A 23,053-nucleotide genomic window follows, 5' to 3' on the forward strand; every position below is an offset into this window, starting at 1 on the left:
CTCATATGATTATTTAGCTTCCTTTTCATTTAATGATACAAAATCTTAATGTCTCCTTATCTTAAAGGATTTGTTTTTTTTTTAAGATTAGATTACTTACAGTGTGGAAACAGGCCCTTCGGGCCAACAAGTCCACACCGACCCGCCGAAGCGAAACCCACCCATACCCCTACATTTGGCCCTTACCTAACACTATGGGCAATTTAGCATGGCCAATTCACCTGACCTGCACATCTTTGGATTGTGGGAGGAAACCGGAGCACCCGGAGGAAACCCACGCAGACACGGGGAGAATGTGCAAACTCCTCACAGTCAGTCACCTGAGGTGGGAATTGAACCCGGGTTTCTGGCGCTGTGAGGCAGCAGTGCTAACCACTGTGCCACCGTGCCGCCTTGTATGTTGCTGTATAACAAAGCTGCTACTGTGTATAGCTGTGCAGGAGGATTTTCTCATGCTTATGTTGTCAAAATAGATGATTCACACCTTGTTTGCAAGTGTAATGAATGGGTCCCCCTTCTTTTAGATTGGATTAAATTCACTACGGTGTGGAAACAGGCCCTTCGGCCCAACAAGTCCACACTGACCCTCCAAAGAGAAACCCACCCAGACCCATTCCCCTACATTCACCCCTGACTAATGCACCTCACACTACTGGCAATTTAGCAAGGCCAATTCTCCTAACCTGCACATCTTTGGACTGTGAGAGGAAACCGGAGCACCCGGAGGAAACCCATGCAGACACAGGGAAAATGTGCAAACTCCACACAGACAGTTGCCCAAGGCAGGAATTGAACCCGGGTCCCTGGCGCCGTGAGGCAGCAATGCTAGCCACTGAACCACCGTGCTGCCCAGTAGACATTTCCCATTCTCTTCAGAGCTACATGTGGGGTTAAAGACAATCCCAATCACTTTAATGTGTTCTACCAGATGAATCTCACTCTGTTGATTTTGTCTTGTCAAAAATTGCGATGCGTTTATCATCTTAAAGTTATACCTGAAGATACCTTCAAAGCTCACCGGAACCTGCATCACTGCTCATCATGTTAGAGATTGCTCATACTATCAAACCATCAAGGCAGGTTCACTGCCAACATATCCTTCCTGGCAGGGATTTGCAGGGCTCATTTTATCAAGTGTGGTTGAGGAAAAACACTTGGTCCTCCAACAAGCACAGGCCTTTGTCTTAACCAATGTGTCATTTATTACATGTTAGCAATAGGTACAGATTCCACTGATATGGTAGACATTGTCACAGAGACTGTAAAGAGGATTTCAGTGGTAGGTTTTATTAATCAAGCTACTATTCTTCCACCCAAATCAGAATGATGATATTGATATGGCCGTTCTTAATGCAATCCTCAGCATTAACCCTTTCTGCACCTTCTATGACTAATATCATTTTGAATCAGATTCCGCTGCATCAAATCTTCCCTCATCCTGTAGTTAATTGGTGGGAACCCAGGCAGTGCAGACTGTAAGTGGGGGCTGTGAGAGCAGGAGCTAATGTCCACAATGTACAGAGACTGGAATCCTGTGTATTATCACCAGGACGCAGGGAGGAACATGACTGAACACTCATGATGCAGGAACTTGAATGCTCAGTAATTCTCAGCAGCCCCATCCTGCCCCAAATTGATGCCCATGTTTACAGTGGGCACAGGAAACTTCAGCAAATCTTATCCCTGGGTCTTGGCTGAGGTGCTGACTGATCAAGGGAGCACTCAATGAAGTGACACTGATTGTACTCCAGAATGGCTGTGGAATTTCAGGACCAATGTTTACCAATTGAACAGGAATTTTCCTTTGCGTTGTTACTTCTCAGGAATGACCAGAAGGTGCACACAGTTTGGGTCTTCTGTAGAGTCAGGCTTCTTCCTGTATCTTTCCCCTCTGTGTTGTTCCAAGTAGGGACCCCAATCAGGAGCTGATGTGCAAGCAGCAGATATTTTCTGTGAATGGAAATGTAAAATGTTTGATCATTTCTGTTGGATTTTCACCCACTGTTAAGTGGAAAAGAAATCTGGTTCCCAATCAGATTATTCCGACACCTGATAATTCACACTATAGCAAACAATATTTCATGACAAAGATTATACTTTCATCCAGACACTTCAATTGATCCTGTTGTGCACTGGCAGTGAGACACACTGAAAGAAATGGACTTTTCACAGACAATCAGTTTGATGCAATGACCTTAGTGCAATTCATTAAATGTTAAAGGTCAGAGACATGGTGAGATGAAGAGGTTTAGGGAGGCAATTCCAATGTTTAAGGTTAACCCTGCTGAATGCACAGTTACCAATGGGAGAGTGAGTGAAATGGTGAGTGTTGCAACAAATGTCAGAATTGTAGGAGTGCAGGTATTTTGATGGTTCACACAGTTGGAGGAGGGTACGAGAGAGAGGATTTGCTCAATGATACAGGGGTGAAAATTTTAAAAGTGTGATGTTGGATTAGCGTCTCATAGTGATCAACAAGGACAGGGCTGGCAGATGAACAAGGCCTGGTGTGGTTTAAGCCACAGTGCTATGGAGAAGCATGGATTCACTTAAGGTGGAAGACGGGAAACATGAGCACCAGTAGCCAGTCAATTAACCTACAAATTATAAAGACAATGACCAGGATTTTTCGGATAGCAAGGTTTCCTGTCCGACAACCCGAAGACTTGGTGGGGAATATATCCGTACAGGTTATGGCTGTGCCAGAGTCACTTCAAGCTGCTCAGAGCATCAAATGGTTGGATATGGGATTTTTATCCTCCATTTTGTGCATTTTCCTTGAACAAAACTGCCTGCCAATCTGACTGACCAGCAGTGCCACAGGGAGTAATGGTCACTGCTGGCACCAGAAGCAACCTCCAGAATCAAAGTGCTGGAGTTCCACAGGGGGAGCCAGTAGTGAGGTCACATGACAGGAAATGGGAGCGAAGGTCCAGGGAGAGTAGGGAGAGTAGGGAGACTCAACAGCAAGGTCAGGAATGCAATGAATATCTGGATAGGCTGGGACTTTGAGCTGGTCTCATTGATAGAGTCAGCCATCTCCTTTTCTGAGCCTTCCTGTTCTCCCCTTACCACGCAAACCCACAATTGCAGGGGAATATTAACTGATGCACTAGGCTTTGCGTACACCTTATAATGTTGTAGGCCAGACACAAGCATGGGATGGCAAACGAGGAGACTGTATGGGCCCTCCTGCCTACTAGTGCAGGACTGTAAGAACTTGCTGTTTACAACAACCTCAAAGACCAACCTCCTAACCATTGCATTAGGGGTTTAGTATCCTGTAATGATGTCACAGAGCAGCTTTTCATTGGGAAGAGATACCACAGTGTAAGCTGAATTAAGAAACGAAAAACAGAAATTCTTGGTGAATTGGGCAAAACCCGAAAACCGAACACTGTTTACATTAGAAATACTTGCAGAGAAGCAAATGATGTAGACTGACGAGCATTAATGATAAGGGTTACAGAATAGTTTATCAAATAATCCTTTAGATGTATTGTTGAGAAAAGACACATTTTGTCAAATCCTTTTGTCCTGCATTTATTGGGACATTTTGCAAGAATCCCAACCAATTCAAGGTGAAAAGTAAATTCTGTCATCTGAAAGGAGACTATTGATTGGTTGCTAAATGAATTCTGATTGGCAGAGATGTTGCCGTGGAGAATGCACCCACTAATGCTGATTGACAATTAACTGCCAGGTTTTGATTAGAGAATGTGGAATTTCACGCCATGGAGAGGAAGAGGCTGAGGGGGATTTCACTAAAGTTCACAAAATAATGAGAGGTCTGGGCAGAGCAAACAGGAACAATTAGCTCAATCTCATTAAATCTGTGCTGTTTAGACCTTGATGTTTTGATTGATTTGCAAAAGTAGCAAATAGAGTCATAGAGATGTACAGCACAGAAACAGACCCTTCAGTCCAATCGTCCATGCTGGTCAGATATCCCAACCTAATCTAGTCCCATTTGCCGGCATTTGGCCCATTTCCCTCAAAACCCTTCCTAATCATAGACACATCCAGATGCCTTTTAAATGTTGCAATTGTACCAGCCTCTGCCACTTCCTCTGGCAGCTCATTCAAAATACGGATTACCCTCTGCCTGAAAGTTCTGGACTCTTCCACTCCAGGGAAAAGACCTTGTCTATTTACCCTATCCAAGCCCCTCATGATTTTATAAATCTCGAGAAGGTCACCCTTCAGCCTCCAACGCTCCAGGGAAAACAGCCCCAGCCTATTCAGCCTCTCCCTGAAACTCAATCCTCCAACCCTGGCAACATCATAGTAATTTTTTTCTGAACCCTTTCAAGTTTCACAACATCCTTCCAATAGGAGGGAAACCAGAATTGCATATGATATTCCAAAAGTGGCCTAACTAATGTCCTGGGCAGCCACAACATGGCCTCCCAACTCCTATTTCAATGCTGTGACCAATAAAGGAAAGCATTCAAGACACCTTCTTCACTATCCTATCTAATTGTGACTCCACGTCCAAGGAACTATGAACCTGTACCTCAAGGTCTCTTTGTTCAGCAAAGCACACCACCCCCCACCACCCCCACTCCCCCCACGACCTTCCCAACAAGTGTACAAGTCCTGCTCTGATTTGCCTTACCAAAACATAAATGACAAAATGCACCGATCCTTGTGGCACACCATTGGTCACAGGCCTCCAGTCTGAAAAGCAACTCTCCATCACCACCCTCTGTCTTCTACCTTTGAGCCAGTTCCGTATCCAAATAGCTAGTTCTCCCTGTATTCCACGAGATCTAACCTTGCTAATCAGTATTCCATGAGGAACCTTGTTGAACACATTATTGAAGTCCATATAGATCACGTCCACCGCTCTGCCCTCATCAATCTGCTTTGTTACTTCTTCAAAAAAACTCAATCAAGTTTGTGAGACATGATTTCCCACACACAAAGCCATTATAATTATCCCTAATCAGTACTTGCCTTTCCAAATACATATAAATCCTGTCCCTCAGGATTCCCTCCAACAACTTGCCCACCACCGATGTCAGGCTCTCTGAAATATAGTTCCGTGGCTTGTCCTTACCACCTTTCTTAAATAGTGGCACCACGTTAGCCAACCTCCAGTCTTCCAGCACCTCACCTGTGACTATCGATGATACAAATATCTCAGCAATCATTTCTCTAGCTTCCCACAGAGTTCTTAGGTAGACTTGATTAGATCCTGGGAATTTATCCACTTTTATGCATTTCAAGACATCCAGTACCACCTCTTCTTCAATATGGACATTTTTCAAGATGTCACCATCTATTTCCCTACATTCTATATCTTCCATGTCCTTCTTCACAGTAAACACTGATGTAAAATACTTGTTTAGTATCTTCCCCATCTCCTGCAGCTCCACACACAGGCCTCCTTGCTGATCATTGAGGGGCTCTATTCTCTCCCTAGTTACACTTTTGTCCTCAATGTATTTATAAAATCCCTTTGGATTTTTCTTAAACCTATTTGCCATTGCTATCTCATGTCCCTTTTTGCCCTTCTGATTTCCCTCTTAAGTATACTCCTACTGCCTCTATACTCTAAGGATTCCTTCGAACTCTGCTGTCAATACCTGACATATGCTTTCTTCTTCTTCATAACCAAAACCTTAACATCTGTAGTCATCAACATTCCCTATACCTACCAACCTTTCTTTTCACCCTAACGGGAATATACTATTTCTGGATTCTCATTATCTCATTTCTGAAGACTTCCCATTTTCCAGCTGTACCTTTACCTGCAAACATCTGCCCGCGATCAGCTTTTGAAAGTTCTTGCCTAATACCATCAAAATTGGCCTTTCTCCAATTTCGAACTTCAACTTTTAGATTCAGTCTATTCTTTTCTATCACTATTTTAAAACAAATAGAATTATGGTCGCTGGCCCCAAAGTGCTCCCCCACTGACACCTCAGTCACCTGCCCTGCCTTATTTCCCAAGAGTAAGTCAAGTTTTGCACCTCTCTAGTCAGTACATCCACATACTGAATCAGAAGATTTTTTTCAGCACACTTAACAAATTCCTCTCCATCAAAACCCTTGATACGATGGCAGTCCCAGTCTAAGTTAAAATCCCCTACCATACCAACTCTATTATTCTTACAGATAGCTGAGATCTCCTTACAAATTTGTTTCTTAATTTCCCACTGACTATTGGTGGGGTTTATAATACAATCCCAATAAGGTGATCATCCGTTTCTTATTTCTCAATTCCTCCCAAATAACGTCCCTGGATGTACTCCCAGGAATATCCTGCCTCAGTAGAGCAGTTATGCTATCCTTTATCAAAAATGCCACTCCCCCTCCTCTCTTGCCCCCCTTTCTATCCTTCCTATAGGATTTGTATCCTGGAACATTAAGCTGCCAATCCTGTCCATCTCTGAGCCACATCTCTGTAATTGCAATGACATCCCAGTCCGATATTCCTAACCATGCCTTCCCCGTTAGCTCTCTTGAATTGAAATAATTACAGTTTAATTTATCAGTCCAACCTGTAGTTGTTTTCTGCTTTGTTCTTGCCTGCTTTAACTAGTCACCTTTCCCAACCAATCTCAAATTGATCTTTTTCTTCACTATTTCCCTGGGTCCCACTATTCCACCACCCCCACCCCCACCCCCCACCTTACTAGTTTAAATCCTCCTGAGCAGCTCGAGCAATTTTCCCTGCCAGTATATTCATCCCCTTCCAATTCAGGTGCAATCCATCCTTCTTGTGGAGGTCACTTCTACCCCAGAAGAGATTTCATTGATCCATTAATGTAAACCCTTCTCCCCTGCACTATCTCCTCAGCCACACATTCATCTGCTCTTTCCTTCTATTCATACCCTCATTAGCTTGTAGTACCAGGTTTATTCCACATATTGCTACCCTAGAGAACCTCCTCTTGAATTCCTGCCTAAGCTTCTATATTGTCCCTTTAGAATCTCATCCTTTTCCCTTCCTATATCATTAGTTCCAAAGTGTACAATGACCTCCTGCTGGTCCCTCTCCCCCTTGAGAACATTCGGCACTCTCTCCAACATATCCTTGATCCTGGCAACACACCATTCTGATTTTTCACTGTTGGCCCCAGAAGTGTCTGTCTATGCCTCTGACTAGAAAGTCCCCTCTCACAATTGATCTCTTGGAACCTGACGTACCCCTCATTACATTGAGAACCAGTCTCCGGACCAGAAATTTGGCTGTTCGTGCTACATTCCCCGGAAAGTCCATCAACCCCTACATTTTCCAAAACAGCATACTTGTGTGAGATGGGGACAGCCACAGAAGACTCCTGTACTACCTGCCTACCCATCCTAATTTTCCTGGAGTTAACCCATCTACCTGAATGTTTCTGCGGCTTTTCTCGCTTCCTATAACTGCCACCCGTCATATTCCCTAGCTCTTGTAAATTCCTTATTGCCTCTAACTGCTGGTCCAACCGAACCATGCGATCTGATAGGATTCACAATCAAAGACACTTCCTGCAGAAGTAACCATCAGTAACATGGAAATGCTTCCTAAACTCCCACATCTGATAGGAAGAGCACCTCACTCAACTAAAGGTCATCGTTGCTCCTTCACAATCTACAGACCCAGAAAATAGCACCATCTTTTTGCTCTTAAAAAAAAACACTGCTCCATGCTAACTTAGTACCTATGGTTTATATTTTTAAAATTTAATCAACAGACCGATCTCAATAAAAGATACAATTAAGAAAGAATCCACTCTATTCACTACTGTAGATTTACAGCAAGATTACAAGTACAAACTATGCACATGTCTGTTCCTGTGCTGTGAGCTCACCCACACAGGTTCCTCTAAGGTCAGCTGTGAATTTCACTGTTTGTTAAATTTTCCTAAATGCACTCTAATGTCCAGAGATACATGAACTCAAACAGCAAAAGCAGTGATAGTGCAGATTCACTGCTGTGTCAGACAGCAGGGTCAGTCTTTCTCTGACCCTGTGGTCACTGCCTTTGTCTGTCATCCTCCTTTTAAAAGTGCCATTGTTTTGATCTTTTATTGCAGAATCATTCGGTGTACTAGAGACAGCGCTGGATAATCACTGAAATGGGAATAATGTCCAGGGTTATGGAAAAAGCCGGGGGAATAATACTAAGGCCTTCTGCGCATTCAGAGGGCTGGTACAGGCATGATGGGCTGAATGGCTTCTTTCTGCACCATAACAACTCAGATTCTGTGAACTTTGTGTAGTTGAGACAGACAAATCATAACCTTGGTCTTATATAGAACAGTACGGTACAGACACTAATCCTTCAGTCCACAATATTGTACCGAACATGATGCAAAATTAAACTATTTTCTTCTGCCTGCCATTGGTTCACATCCCTTCATTCCTTGCATATTCATGTCTTTAATTAAAAGTTCCTAAATGCCTTTATCATATCTGCCTCCACCCCCACCCCGGCAGCCTGTTCCAGACTCCTGACACTCTTTGTGTAAAAAAACTTGCCCCTCACATCTCCTTTGAACTTTTGCCCTCTCACCTTAAATGCTTCTCTTAGTATTTTTGAACTGTGGGGGGGAAAAAGATTCTGACTGTCAACCCTATCTATCCATCTCATAATTTTGTAGGCTTCTATCAGCCGCTCCAGAGAAAACAACCTGAGTTTTTCTAGCCTCTCCTTAGAGCTCATACCCTCTAATCCAAGCCTCATCCTGGTAAACCTCTTCTACACCCTCTCCAAAGCCTCCACATCCTTCTTGTAATGTGGCGACTAGAATTAAACGCAATAGTCGTCATGCAGCCTAAGCAAAGTCTTATAAAGCTGTAACATGACCTCCTGATTCTTGTACTCAGTTCCCTGAGCAATAACGGCAAGTACGCCATAAACTTTCTTTATCACCCTACTTGTGACGATTTGTTTTGATCTGTATTTGATGCTGAAATGAGCTTCTGACAACATTTTCATAACACCACTAAAACCATATATTTTTGCCTGCATAATCTGATTCGATTCCTCTGTAGTTACAGAAATCCTCTGTTGCAAAAATCCACACCCATGCAGTCATGCCATTGGCACTTGGCTATTCAAATAGCAAATCGAGAGTTTGATGTTGGAAAAGCACAGCAGGTCAGGCAGCATCCAAGGAGCAGGAGAATCGACATTTTTGGCTAAAGCCCTTCATCACGGCTTTAGCCCGAAACATTAATTCTCTGCTCCTTGGATGCTGCCTGACCAGCTGTGCTTTTCCAGCACCACACTCTTGACTCTGACCTCCAGCATCTGCAGTCCTCACTTTCTCCTATTCAAGTAACAACTCAGCTGACCTCCCAAATCCGACCCTCTGTGAACTTAATAATTCAAATCTGTGCTCTTAATTACATCAAGTCCTGATCATCGATCATTCCTTTCTCACTAATTCATATTGGCTCCTGCTTAAGTAAGTACTCAAGTTTAACATTCTCCTGCTTGTTTCCAAATCTTTCCATGGTCTTGGCTCACCCTTTCCTGGAAATCTCTGTGACATGTGTGGTTGTCTAAATCAAGCATTTTGAACCCTTGCTGTTTAAATAGTTTGACCATTAGTAGATGGCCCCTCAGTTGCTGAATTACGGGACTTTGGAATTCCTTCCTCAAAACTCACTGTCTCCCTGCCTTTTCTCTCATTGAAAGCATGAAGAAACAAAATGTGAGATAGATCTTGACAAACCTGTACTGAAACCAGGAAATGTTCCACGTGGACTTTATTCGAAAACTACTGAATCCCACCACCTAATGCCACTACTTGTTATTACAACCAGACAAACGTAAAGATCTGCAATGCAGAAGACACCATTCTGAAACTGAGAGATAGTTTTGAAACAGTCCAAACTCCAACTTTGTAAGGTGCATAAATAGTGTATGAATTGATTGAGAATTTAATGAAATCAACCTAACAATCTGTGATCCATGACTGAAATACAAAATATAGAGTTTAGTGGACCTTTTGTTTATATTTGTTAAATTAAGGTGACCTGCATTTTCCAAGGTATTGCAACACACTGATATGTTCATATTTGTGATGTGTTCCAATAGTGCAATTCTTTTATTATTTTAAAACCTATCTTTGATTTAATTGCATAAATGTGATAAATTATGTTTTTTTGTAACATTGAAATAACCATAGTCCTATCAGATCACAGGGCTGCTCTCTCAACAGAGAGCGAGGTGATTGATGGTGGTTTAACCTGAGGATCAAGGGGAGAGTTCCAGAAGGAGAGTTCATCACAGTAACCTCAGCTGGTACAGGGATTGGCATCACTCAGCATCACCAACTCACCCATCCAACCAACTGAGCTAACCGATCCACTTTCTTTTAGTTGTATATTCAAACATTCACAGATACTACTTCCAGTCCACTCCAGCTTTAGTGCCTGAACCAAGATGGTATCACGGTGGACTGAACTGAGCATAAGTGAAAGGACAACAAAAAGACATTTTGACTTTGAAACAATATGCTTTGCATTGCATCTATCATGATCCAAAACCTAATTTTATGTTCTCTGTTCCTTAATCTTTAAAAGATTTCAAAGCGTCCCTCACCTGCCACAAGGTGGGGCCCTCAGCTTGGACAACTCTCACCACAGCCATGATGGGGATCCACATAATACAGAAGATGGTCATACACCAGCCCAGTGCTCCTGACCAGACAGGGTATTCAACAGATCCATATCTTAGTGGGGCAAATGTTGTCAAGGACCAGATTAAGACTGCCTGAATGTGGATAAGATACAAAACTAAATCAGAAACAGAATGAGAGATTGGGTATTTTCAGTTTAAATCAAAATAATGTGTAACAGCTTCTTACCACCAGCAAACACGGAGAGATCAGAATCCAACACATTCTCCACCACAGCCAGAAGAGCCAAGTCCTTTCCCCAATCATCATCTCAATGTCCTTGATGAATCTGTTTGTCCCTGTGAACAACAAGGAAGAAGAGAGACACCATCACTCACTCTGTCCTGTCTTTAGGGCAGCTTGTTTACTGTTGAAGTTCATCTTGTACAGGGTGGCACTGATGAACAGGTTAACCCAGAGAAGGGATTGCTCCAGATTTCAAACAGGATAAGGAAATTGATTCTTGTCACCAACTGATTGATCTTTCTCTCCCATTTTGGGAACAAGGGTCTGTCCATCCCAGCACAAATTGGAAACATAAGCTTTTCCTGGAATGAGTTCTTCTTGGGCGATGAAGGTAACTTGGAATTTGAAACACAAACAGATCAATCATGACCGTATTGATGGTGGAGCAGGCTTGAGGGGCTGAATGGGTCTATTTCTGCTAAGGACTTGTAAAATATGAAAGTGAAGAGTTCATAACAAACCCTAAATATAGAAACATGTGAACAACAGCAAAAATAGGCTAATTTTCTCTAATCTTATTACAAATCACTTGTTAGGGATACGATTAATACTGATAGAAACCAATGAAGGGTAAAGAGTGGGGTGTTTCCAATGTAAAGAACAGGGGTATAAGTGTAATTAATTAAAACTTATAAAATACACCATTGAGTTAAATGCAATAGAGATGACCACTTAGGTGATATGTTGCAGCTGTAGCATGTGGGTGCTGCTGGATTCCTAAAGAAATCCAGTTATATTGGATCAGCTCAAACATTTGATATAGTACCACACATGAGGCTCCTTAATAACCTGAGAGCCCATTGTGCTGGGTGTACAGTATGACCATGGATAGTGAATTGGTGAGCTGATAGAAGATCGACAGCAGTATCTTGTCGGGATCTGGATGATGTGAGCTTGGCAAGGTTTATTCGAGAATTGGATGAGAACTGTAGCAATTCTGATGTCGGGAAGACCATATATTTTTTATTCTTTCAGTAAGCAATGAGCTGAATCTGTCACTCAGCAGTGATGAGTTCCTAATTAATGGGATTATTCCCTATTAAGCAGCAAGCTAATGGTACAACACGCCTAACTAATATTCAGCTTCCTATCTTAAACTCACCTAACAAGCTCAACATTGAGAAAACTTGACCTGGAGATTAGAGTGGGGATCTCGTGAATTCAGCTTGTTACCTGCTCCAAATGACCTAAATATTAGGCACTGAGGTCTCAGAGAATACTCCAAGGATGTCAGCCACATACACTTTACATTCATGGTATTGGATCTGATATGTGCCAGTCTCTAATATCTTGCTGGGCCATCTCAGAAAATTTCTACACTTCAGTACTGCACCACAGTCTGCCCCAGTGACTATCATTGTAATGCCTCGGCCAGCACACCCAAGAGCATGAACCCAGGCTGCATCTCCAGGCTGGTCACTTGCTGTCCCAATTCTCACTCATTCTGAGCTGGCCTGGATGCTCACAACACCTCTCCCTTGCCTTGCCTTTTGCCTTTGTGTGTTTGCTACCTCAGCCAGGGATATTATTCCAGTCGCTCCTTGCCATTTAGTGCACAAAGGAAGGAATCTTGTTGTGGTTGCCAACAGGACTCTGTCAAATCAAGGAGGGTGTAATGGGGTGCTGGCACAGTAAGTCATGGGCAGTCTCTGATACCAATTCCATGTGCTTAGACATGGGCAACCAGCTGCTCAGGGTGGTCAACATTAGTGTTTACTCCACGTAAGGGGTTAGGAACTGAATGAAGGTCAGCCCACCACCTGGCTTGAGTCTTTCTGCTCTACTGTGGGCTGCTTACTTCCTGAAATGAGACAGAGGCAGGTATTAATGGAGATGAAAGGACGTGTCCCAATTGTTACTGTAGGTGCAGCTGGGAGGTATCCTGAGTGAACAAGCAGTGCAGAGGGACTGCAGGATTAATGGTGTCTGGGATTGGGGTAGGTGTGAGTGAGCGGAGGGGGACAGATTGCAAGCTGTAGTGAGATTGGTAGGGCATGACACTCAGTGGAAGGTGGGTATAGCAAGAGAGTTACGGTGAGGGTGAGATAACAAACATGGTAGCACTTACTAGCAAAGTGGAGAAGATCATTGACTTCCTTCTTTCACTGCTGGGTATTCCTGCAGATGGCTGAGATTGCACTGATCCAGGTGGCAACCTCGGACCAGGTTGTCATGTCATGCCCTGATCTTACCAATCCAGGGGTAAGAAGAAATCCCACCTCAACACCACACTATGCAGTAGAACCTTTAGATCCCTACCCATCTGGCAGGACACTCCTTCCCCCTGCCTGCCTGCTATGTCTGGGATCAATATAAGTAACACTGTAGGGCTGTTCTAGACTGATAGTGTTTGTATGGATACTTAACGGGCTTTTAATTAAATTGTAACCACAACATATGGAGCTGGCAGTGTTGGCCTGGGTGGACAAGGTCAGAAGTCACATGGCACCACATTATAGTCCAAAAGGTTTATTTGAAATCAAATGCTTTCGGAGCACTGCCCCTTCGTCAGGTGAAGTAAAGAGAAGCACACAGACACAGAGTTTATAATCAGAGAGATCAAAATATCATACAAGTGGTGTGAGTGGAGTGTTGACAGACTGAATAATAGGTCTCTGCAGGTGATCAAGAGTGTCAGATGGTGTGAATAAAGTGTCAACAGCTGAATAGCAGGTGAAGGGATGATCTATAATCTGATTCATTAAGGAAGAGAGATAATTACAAAATATTAAAAATAAGGTAGTTCTGGAGACAAACCAAATGACTGGAATAACATGGTAGGTATAAGAGTCACACGCCGAGGGTCTAACCAAAGTAACAAGTACTAATCCAAAACTGTACACATTAAATAAGGTAGAGAGATCATAATAAGTTATCAAGGTGATGGTGTCAAAACTGGACAGTAAGGAAGATCTTACAGGTACAGAACAGTGTAATGGGGTCACATGTAGTACGACTTGTAACCAAGATCGTGGTTGAGGCCATCTTCATGGCTACAGAACTCAGCTATTGGTTTCAGCTCAGTAATTCTGTGCTATTGTGGTCCTCAAGATACAAAACAACACAGAATTATTGTGAGGTAGCAGTGCTAACCACTGGGCCAGAGAGCAGTTAAGAGTCAACCATACTGCTATGTGTCCAGAGTCACATGTTGTCCAGACCAGGTAAGGATAGCAGTTTCTTTCCCTGAAGGACATTAGCAAACCAGAGGGGTTTTTTCAATCATTGACATTGATTCAAGGTCATAATTGGACACTTAATTCAAGATTTTTATTGAATTCAATAAAACGGGGCAGCACAGTGATTCAGTGGTGAGCAATGTTGCCTCACAGCACCACGGACCTGGGTTCAAATCCAGCCTCAGGTGGCTGTCTGTGTGGATTTTGCACATTCTCCCCATGTCTGTATGGGTTTCCTCCAGGTGCTCCAGTTTCCTCCCACAGTCCAAAGTTATGCAGCTTGGTTGGACTGGCCGTGCTAATTTCCTCTATAATGTCCACGGATGTGCAGGCTAGGCTGGTTAGGCATGAGAAATGCATGATTACGGGGATAGGGTAGGGGTCTGGGTCTGGGTCTGGGTAGGATGCTCATCAAAGAGTTGGTGTGCACTCGTTGGGCCAAATGGCCCGCTTCCACATTGCAGAGATTTTATGATTCAAATTGCACCATTTGCCATGATGGGATTCGAGCCTGGATCCCTAAGGCAGTACCTGGGTTAACAATCCAGCGATTATATCATCAGGTCATCATCTCCCCCTCAAAAAAAATATATTGGCTTTGGAGGCAGTCCAAAGAAGGTTCATGAGATTAATTTCGGATATGGAGAGATTTTCTTTTCAGGAGTGTTCGAGTAGTTTGGGCTTGAGCTCTTTTGAATTTCGTGGAATAAGAGGCGATCTATTTTGAAAAGTATATGATTGTTAACGATTGTGCTTGATCAGATATAGGAATAGAGGCTGTTTTCACTTATGCTAGAGTCTGGGACCAGAAGGCATCTCCTGAGAACCAAGAGGTTACATATTTAAGACAGAGATGAGGAAGACTTTTTGCTCTTAGAGTGCAGTGGTATTCTTTTTCCCACAGAGTGCTGTTGAGGCTAGGTATATAAGTCTATTCATGTAAGATAGATTGTAAATCAGGAAAGGAATCAAACATTGTGGGGAAATGGTAGGAAAGTGGAGTGAAGGATAGTCAAATCAGCCATGACCTCATTGAATGGTGGCGCAAAATCAGTGGGGTGAATGGCCTACTTCAACTCCTCTGTCTTATGGTCTCATTGTCTTAAGTACTTATATTGCTATAAAACTCATACTTACACAGTCTGGGCTCTGTGCTGCCTCACTACATACAACAAACACACAGTAACTGCAAGCTGGCTGCTAATATTATCACTGCTACTGAAGGTCAGTCAGGAACCTTTGTACATCACATATTTGTGAAGCAATCTAACAGCAGAAAGATAAACTCCCTATGTGATCTTGGATTTGTGCAATAATACAAGTATCAGCAATTAACAAGACAATGACTGTAGTAAAATTGGCTGAAATCCAGCAAAAACAAGTGGATCCTGAGTGAAGGGTGCAAAAAATGATGTTGTGTGTTTCATGCTGGTTTCTGGAACCAATTAGGTTTCATTGTCAGGAAGAGCAAGTGAATTCTGATACACGTCTGCCAGCATCTGATTCATTTGGTCTGATTTTATTAAAGAAACCTTAATTTTCACAAAGTACTTTAAATTTAATCTGTTTATTTGTTTCGGTCTCTTTTATGATTGACTGACCATAGATCCAGCTGAGACCGATGAGTTGCAGGAGAGCTGTTATAACGAGAATCCAGTCCGTAACGTAATGATCCATTAAATTTAGCCAGTAAATCCCAGCCTAAAATTAAATGGAAAATTCAAAAATGTTACACAGGAAAATGATCGTACTCTTACTTTCAAATTCAGACTTTGATGAGATTTGAAAAATGTATACATGTAAGTGCTTATAATAAAAGCACAATTCTAACTAAAGCAAATTCAGAAGTCACAATGTCAGGTTATATTCCAACAGATTTATTTGAAATCACAAGCTTCTTCATCAGATGATGAAGGAGCAGTGCTCTGAAAGCTTCTGATTTCAAATAAACCTGTTGGATTATAGCCTGACATCGTATGACTTCTGAAATTGTCCACTCCAGTCCAACATTGTCACTTCCACATCATAACTAAAGCAAAATACTACAGATGCTGGAAATCTGAAACAAACACAGAAATTCCTGGAAAAAATCAGCAGGTCTGGCAGTATCTGTGGAGAAAGAAACTAACATATTGATTCCAGTCTGGTACAACTCATCTTCAGAACTGTTCCAACACAATTCTAACTCGATGCTCAATATTCCCTCATTCATTTGTGTGTGGGATTCAATTATGTTGCTGTTCCCTCTTCTCCATTCTCACCTGAAAGTCATTTTTGAAATGGGGAGATCAGAATTTACCTGCAGTGTTCCAAATGTGATCTCACGTGATCAAATAAGTGACGAGGTTACCTCAGAGTCCAATTGGACCTTTATCAGCTGGGCCAATGGGCTGAGGAGTGACAGATGGGGTTTAATTTAGATAAATGTGAGGTGCTGCATTTTCGAAAAGTAAGTTAGGGCAGAATTTATACACTTAATGTTAAGGTCCTGGGGAGCGTTGTTGAACAAAGAGACCTTGGGGCGCAGTTTCATGCAGAAGGTGGTGTGTGTATGGAAGTTTTCGAGGCTGGTATAATTACAACATTTAAAAGGCTTTTGGATGGATATATAAATAGGAATAGTCTAGAGTGATATGGGCCCAATGCTGGCAAATAAGACTACATTAATTTAGGATATCTGATACCATGGATGAAGGATCTGTTTCTGTGCTGTACATCTCTGACTTTATGACCCTATGGGCGGCATGGTGGCTCAGTAGTTAGCACTACTGCCTCACAGCGCCAGAGACCCAGGTTCAATTCCCGCCTCAGGCAACTGTCTGTGTGGAGTTTGCACATTCTCCCTGTGTCTGCGTGAGCACTCTCCGGGTGTTCTGGTTTCCTCCCACACTCCAAAAATGTGCAGGTTAGGTGAGTTGGCCATGCTAAATTGTCTGTAGTGTTAGGTGTAGGGGAATGGGTCTGGGTGGGTTGCTCTTCGGAGGGTTGGTGTGGACTTGTTGGGCCGAAGGGCCTGTTTCCACATTGTAAGTAATCTAATCTAATCTAAATACATCCTAGATTTAGACATCATGACCCCTCATGTACATCTTAACTCTTTGCCTCCAGTTTTAACTGCCTGGGAACATTGCATTAATGGGATTTGTGAAATTACCAACTCTCCCCACTCAGTATCTGAACTACATTCCCATTCAACACAAATATCTGAATAAGGGAACATGGCTCAGGAGTAGGCCATCCTGTCCCTGGGGCTTACTCCACCATTTAATAAGGTTAAAATCACACACCAGGTTATGATCCAACAGGTTTATTTGGAAGCACTAGCTTTCTGACCGCCGCTCCTTCATCAGGTGGTTATGGAGTATAAGATCGTATGACATAGAATTCAAAGCAAACTTTTGAAAGCTAGTGCTTCCAAAAGAACCTGTTGGACTATAACCTGGTGATATGTGATTTTCAACTTTGTACATCCTAGTCCAACACTGGCACCTCCACATAATTTAATAAGGTTACCGCTGTTATGAATTGCTTTGAATATATTTGCGTCCTTCTTTCCATAATACAAGCAATACTGTATACAGACTCTCACATTATGGAACCATCAGTGCACTGTATAACTGAAGCTTAACATCTCTACTTTTGTATCCACTCAGCCTTGCAGCAAATGATAAAGTTATATTAGCTTTCCCAAATATATAGGTGAGGACTGCAAATGCTGGAGATCAAAGTTGAAGAGTGCGGTGCTGGAAAAACACAGCCAGTCAGTCAGCATCTGAGGAGCAGGAGAGTTGATGTTTTGGGCATAAGCCCTTCATCAGGAATGAGGCTTGTGGGCCAAGGGGGCTGAGAGATAAATGGGAGAGGGATGAGGCTGGGGGGGAGGATAGCTGAGAATGCACTAGGTAATATATCTCCCTCCCCACCCCTATCCATGGTCCATAAAGACCATTCCTTCTGCAACTCCCTTGTTCAGTCCATGCCCCCACCCTCCTATCCTGGCACCTTCCCCTGCCACCAAAAGAATTGCAAAACTCCACCCACGCCTCCCCACTTACCTCCGTCCAAGGCCCCAAAGGAGCCTTCCACATCTGTCAGAGATTTATCTGCACTTCCACACACATCATCTACTATGTCTGTTGCTCCCAATGTGGTCTCCTCTACATCGGGGAGACAGAACTCCAGTTTGCAGAACGTTTCAGACGGCATCTCCAGGACACACGCTCAAACAATCCCATTGCCCCATTGCCGAACACTTTAACTCCCCATTCACTAAGGACATGCAAGGCCTGGGCCTCCTCCACCGCCAAACCCTAACCACCCGATGCCTGGAGGAAGAATGCCTCATCTTCCACATTGGGACCCTCCAACCACATAGGATCAATGTGGATTTCACCAGTTTCCTCATTTTCCCTCCCCCCACCTTATCCCAGATGCAACTTTCCAACTGGACACCACCCTCTTGACCTGTCCTACCTGTCCATCTTCCTTCCCACCTATCTACTCCATCCTCCTCTCTGACCTATCGCCTTCACCCACAACTTCATCTACCTATCGCATTCTCAGCTACCTTACCCCCAGCCCACTCCTTCTCTCATTTATCTGTCAGCCCTCTTGGGCCACCAGCCTCACTCCTGATGAAGGTCTCATACCCAAAACATTGATTTTCCTGCTCGTTGGATTCTGCCTGATCTGCTGTGCTTTTCCAGCAGCACACTCTTCGTTTTTCCTAAATATATTGGAGGGTTGTTTTTCAGACTGGAGGCCTGTGACCAGTGGAGTGCCACAAGGATTGCTGCTGGGTCCTCTACTTTTTGTCATTTATATAAATGATTTGGATGTGAGCGTAAGAGGTACAGTTAGTAAATTTGCAGATGACACCAAAATTGGAGGTGTAGTGGACAGCGAAGAAGGTTACCTCAGATTACAACAGGATCTTGATCAGATGGGCCAATGGGCTGAGAAGTGACAGATGGAGTTTAATTCAGATAAATGCGAGGTGCTGCATTTTGGGAAAGCAAATCTTAGGACTTATATGCTTAATGGTAAGGGCAGAGGGAGTGTTACTGAACAAAGAGACCTTGGAGTGGAATCGCTGGTAGATAGGATCGTGAAGAAGGCATTTGGTATGCTTTCCTTTATTGGTTAGAGTATTGAGTACAGGAGTTAGAAGGTCATGATGCGGCTGTACAGGACATTGGTTAGACCACTGTTGAAATATTGTGTGCAATTCTAGTCTCCTTCCTATTGGAAAGATTAGATTAGATTATTTACAGTGTGGAAACAAGCCCTTCGGCCCAACAAGTCCACACCGATCCGCCGAAGCGCAACCCACTCAGACCCATTCCCCTACATTTACCCCTTCATCTAACACTATGGGCAATTTAACTTGGCCAATTCACCTAACTTGCACATTTTTGGATTGTGGGAGGAAACCGGTGCACCCGGAGGAAACCCACACAGACACGGGGAGAATGTGCAAACTCCACACAGAGAGTCACCTGAGGCGGGAATTGAACCCGGGTCTCTGGCGCTGTGAGGCAGCAGTGCTAACCACTGTGCCATCGTTGTGAAATATGAAAGGGTTCAGAAAAGATTTACAAGGATGTTGCCAGGGTTGGAGGATTTGAGCTATAGGGAGAGGTTGAACAGGCTGGGGCTGTTTTCCTTGGCACGTCGGAGGCTGAGGGGTGATCTTATAGAGGTGTACAAAATTATGAGGGGCATAGATAGGATAAATAGACAAAGTTCCCTGGGGTCAGGGAGTCCAGAACTGGAGGGCCTAGGTTTAGGGTGAGAGGGAAAAGATATAATAGAGACCTAAGGGGCAACTTTTTTCCACACAGAGGGTAGTACGTGTATGGAATGAGCTACCAGAGGAAGTGGTGGAGGCTGGTACAATTGCAACATTCAGAAGGCAATTGGATGGGTATATGAAAGGAAGGGTTTGGAGGGATATGGGCTGGGTGCTGGCAGGTTGGACTAGATTGGGTTGGGATATCTGGTCAGCATGGACAGATTGGACTAAAGGGTCTGTTTCCATGCTATACATCTCTATGACTCTATATGCTGCATCTGCACAGTAACTTTTGATTGTCACGCATCCTTCTGTCTCTCAGAGTTCTGCAATCTCTAATCATTTTGATATGATTGTTTTTTATTCTTCCTGCTAAAAGGGAAACACTTCATGTTTTCCTACATTATACTCCATTTGCTACATCTTTGCCCACCGACTTAAACCATCTTTCTCTTTTTATAGCCCCCTTATGTCTTCCTTGAAAATTACTTTCCAATTTTATGTCATCAGCAACTTTGGTAACTGTGTCTTCTACTGCTTCATCTATGTCATTGATGTAAATTGTAAATCATTCAAATGCCAGAATTGACCCTGAGGCACGCCACTTGTTACATCATGAGAACCTGAAAAAAAAACACATTTGTGCTGACTCTCTGTTTACTATTAGCCAGCTAATTTTCTGTCCATGTCAATATGCTAACCCCTGTACCATGAGCTCCTATGTTCTACAATAAATATTAATGTGACACTTTATCAAATGCCTCTGGAAATATAAGAAAAAGTACATCCACCATTTCCCCATTATCCAAACACTCATATTATTTCTGACATAATTCTAACAAATTGGTGAAATATGTTCTCTCCCTTCACAAGACCGTACTGGCTCTATTTGACTACTTCAAAACCTACATTGTCATGCCACAAATTCCTTAATAATAATTGCTAACATTTTACTTATGATAGATAGTAAGTTAACTGCTCTGTATTTCTTTCTTTTTGAATAAAAGATTTATATTTTCTAACCCAGTCATAGAGTCAAAAGGTGTGGTGCTGGAAAAGCACAGCTGGTCAGGCAGCATCCAAGGAGCAGGAGACAATAGACAATAGACAATAGGTGCAGGAGTAGGCCATTCAGCCCTTCGAGCCTGCACCGCCATTCAATATGATCATGGCTGATCATTCCTAATCAGTATCCGCTTCCTGCCTTATCTCCATAACCCTTGATTCCACTATCTTTGAGAGCTCTATCCAACTCTTTCTTAAATGAATCCAGAGACTGGGCCTCCACTGCCCTCTTGGGTAGAGCATTCCACACAGCCACCACTCTCTGGGTGAAGAAGTTTCTCCTCATCTCTGTCCTAAATGGTCTACCCCGTATTTTTAAGCTGTGTCCTCTGGTTCGGCACTCACCCATCAGCGGAAACATGTTTCCTGCTGCCAGAGTGTCCAATCCTTTCATAATCTTATACGTCTCAATCATATCCCCTCTCAGTCTTCTAAACTCAAGGGTATACAAGCCCAGTCGCTTCAGTCTTTCAGTGTAAGGTAATCCCTCCATTCCAGGAATGCAACCTACGCTGCACTCCCTCAATAGCCAGAATGTCTTTCCTCAAATTTGGCGACCAGAACTGCACACAGTACTCCAGGTGTGGTCTCACCAGGGCCCTGTACAGCTGCAGAAGCACCTCTTTGCTTCTGTACTCAATCCCTCTTGTTATGAAGGCCAGCATGCTATTAGCTTTCTTCACTACCTGCTGTACCTGCATGCTTGCCTTCATTGACTGGTGTACAAGAACACCCAGATCTCTCTGTACTGCCCCTTTACCTAAATTAATTCCATTGAGGTAGTAATCTGCCTTCCTGTTCTTGCCACCAAAGTGGATAACCATACATTTATCCACATTAAACTGCATCTGCCATGCATCTGCCCACTCACCTAACTTGTCCAGGTCACCCTGTAATCTCCTAACATCCTCATCACATTTCACCCTGCCACCCAGCTTTGTATCATCAGCAAATTTGCTAATGTTATCGCTGATGCCATCTTCTATATCATTAACATATATTGTAAAAAGCTGCGGTCCCACACGGATCCTTGCGGTACCCCACTGGTCACTGCCTGCCATTCCAAATGGAGCCGTTTATCACTACCCTTTGTTTCCTATCAGCCAACCAATTTTCAATCCAATCTAGTACTTTGTCCCCAATACCATGCGCCCTAAGTTTACTCACTAACCTCCTATGTGGAACTTTATCAAAAGCTTTCTGAAAGTCCAGGTACATTACATCTACTGGATCTCCCTTATCCATCTTCAGAGTTACATCCTCAAAAAACTCCAGAAGATTAGTCAAGCACGATTTCCCCTTCATAAATCCATGCTGACTCTGTCCTATCCTGTTACTACTATCCCAATGTGCCGTAATCTCATCCTTTATAATAGACTCCAGCATCTTTCCCACCACTGAGGTCAGACTAACTGGTCTATAATTTCCTGCTTTCTCTCTCCCACCTTTCTTAAAAAGTGGTATAACATTAGCCAGTCTCCAATCCTCAGGTACCGATCCCGAATCTATCGAATTCTGGAAAATAATCACCAACGCATCCACGATTTCCCCAGCCACCTCCTTCAGTACCCTGGGATGTAGACCATCAGGCCCCGGGGACTTATCAACCTTCAGACCTAACAGTCTCTCCAACACCAAATCCTGGCAAATACAGATTCCCTTAAGTTCAGGTCCTTCGGTCACTGCTACCTCAGGGTCTTCCCCAGTCTTGTGTCTTCCCCAGTGAACACAGATCTGAAGTACCCATTTAATTCTTCTGCCATTTCTTTGTTCCCTGTAATATATTCCCCTGTTTCTGTCTTCAAGGGCCCAATTTTAGTCCTAACCATTTTTTTGCCTTGCACATACTTGAAAAAGCTTTTACTATCCTCCTTTATATTATTGGCCAGTTTACCTTCGTATCTCATTTTTCCTCTGCGTATTTCCTTCTTAGTAATCCTCTGTTGTTCTTTAAAAGCTTCCCAGTCCTCTGTTTTCCCACTTATCTTTGCTATGTTATACTTTTTCTCTTTTAACTTTACATGTTTCTTAACTTCCCTCGTCAGCCACGGCCACCCATGCCTCCTCCTGGGATCTTTCTTCCTTTTAGGAATGAACTGATCCTGCAACTTCTGCATTATACACAGAAATATCTGCCATTGTTC

General features: G+C 43.2%; 1 protein-coding gene across 1 annotated transcript in view; it reads right to left on the bottom strand.

Annotated features, from left to right (window-relative positions):
- Positions 1 to 1,812: 1,812 nt before the first annotated feature.
- Positions 1,813 to 23,053, bottom strand: part of LOC132820013 (sodium- and chloride-dependent neutral and basic amino acid transporter B(0+)-like) — a gene marked incomplete at its 5' end in the record, with an annotated part of 44,080 nt that continues 22,839 nt past the window's right edge. The window contains 4 exons of the mRNA XM_060831940.1: positions 1,813 to 1,950; positions 10,550 to 10,720; positions 10,815 to 10,924; positions 15,652 to 15,751. Of these exons, the coding sequence (XP_060687923.1) occupies positions 1,813 to 1,950; positions 10,550 to 10,720; positions 10,815 to 10,924; positions 15,652 to 15,751 (519 nt within the window). The remainder of the gene's footprint in view (positions 1,951 to 10,549; positions 10,721 to 10,814; positions 10,925 to 15,651; positions 15,752 to 23,053) is intronic.

The sequence above is a fragment of the Hemiscyllium ocellatum genome, chromosome 11 (genome assembly GCF_020745735.1).
Source record: "Hemiscyllium ocellatum isolate sHemOce1 chromosome 11, sHemOce1.pat.X.cur, whole genome shotgun sequence".
Classification (NCBI taxonomy): domain Eukaryota; kingdom Metazoa; phylum Chordata; class Chondrichthyes; order Orectolobiformes; family Hemiscylliidae; genus Hemiscyllium; species Hemiscyllium ocellatum.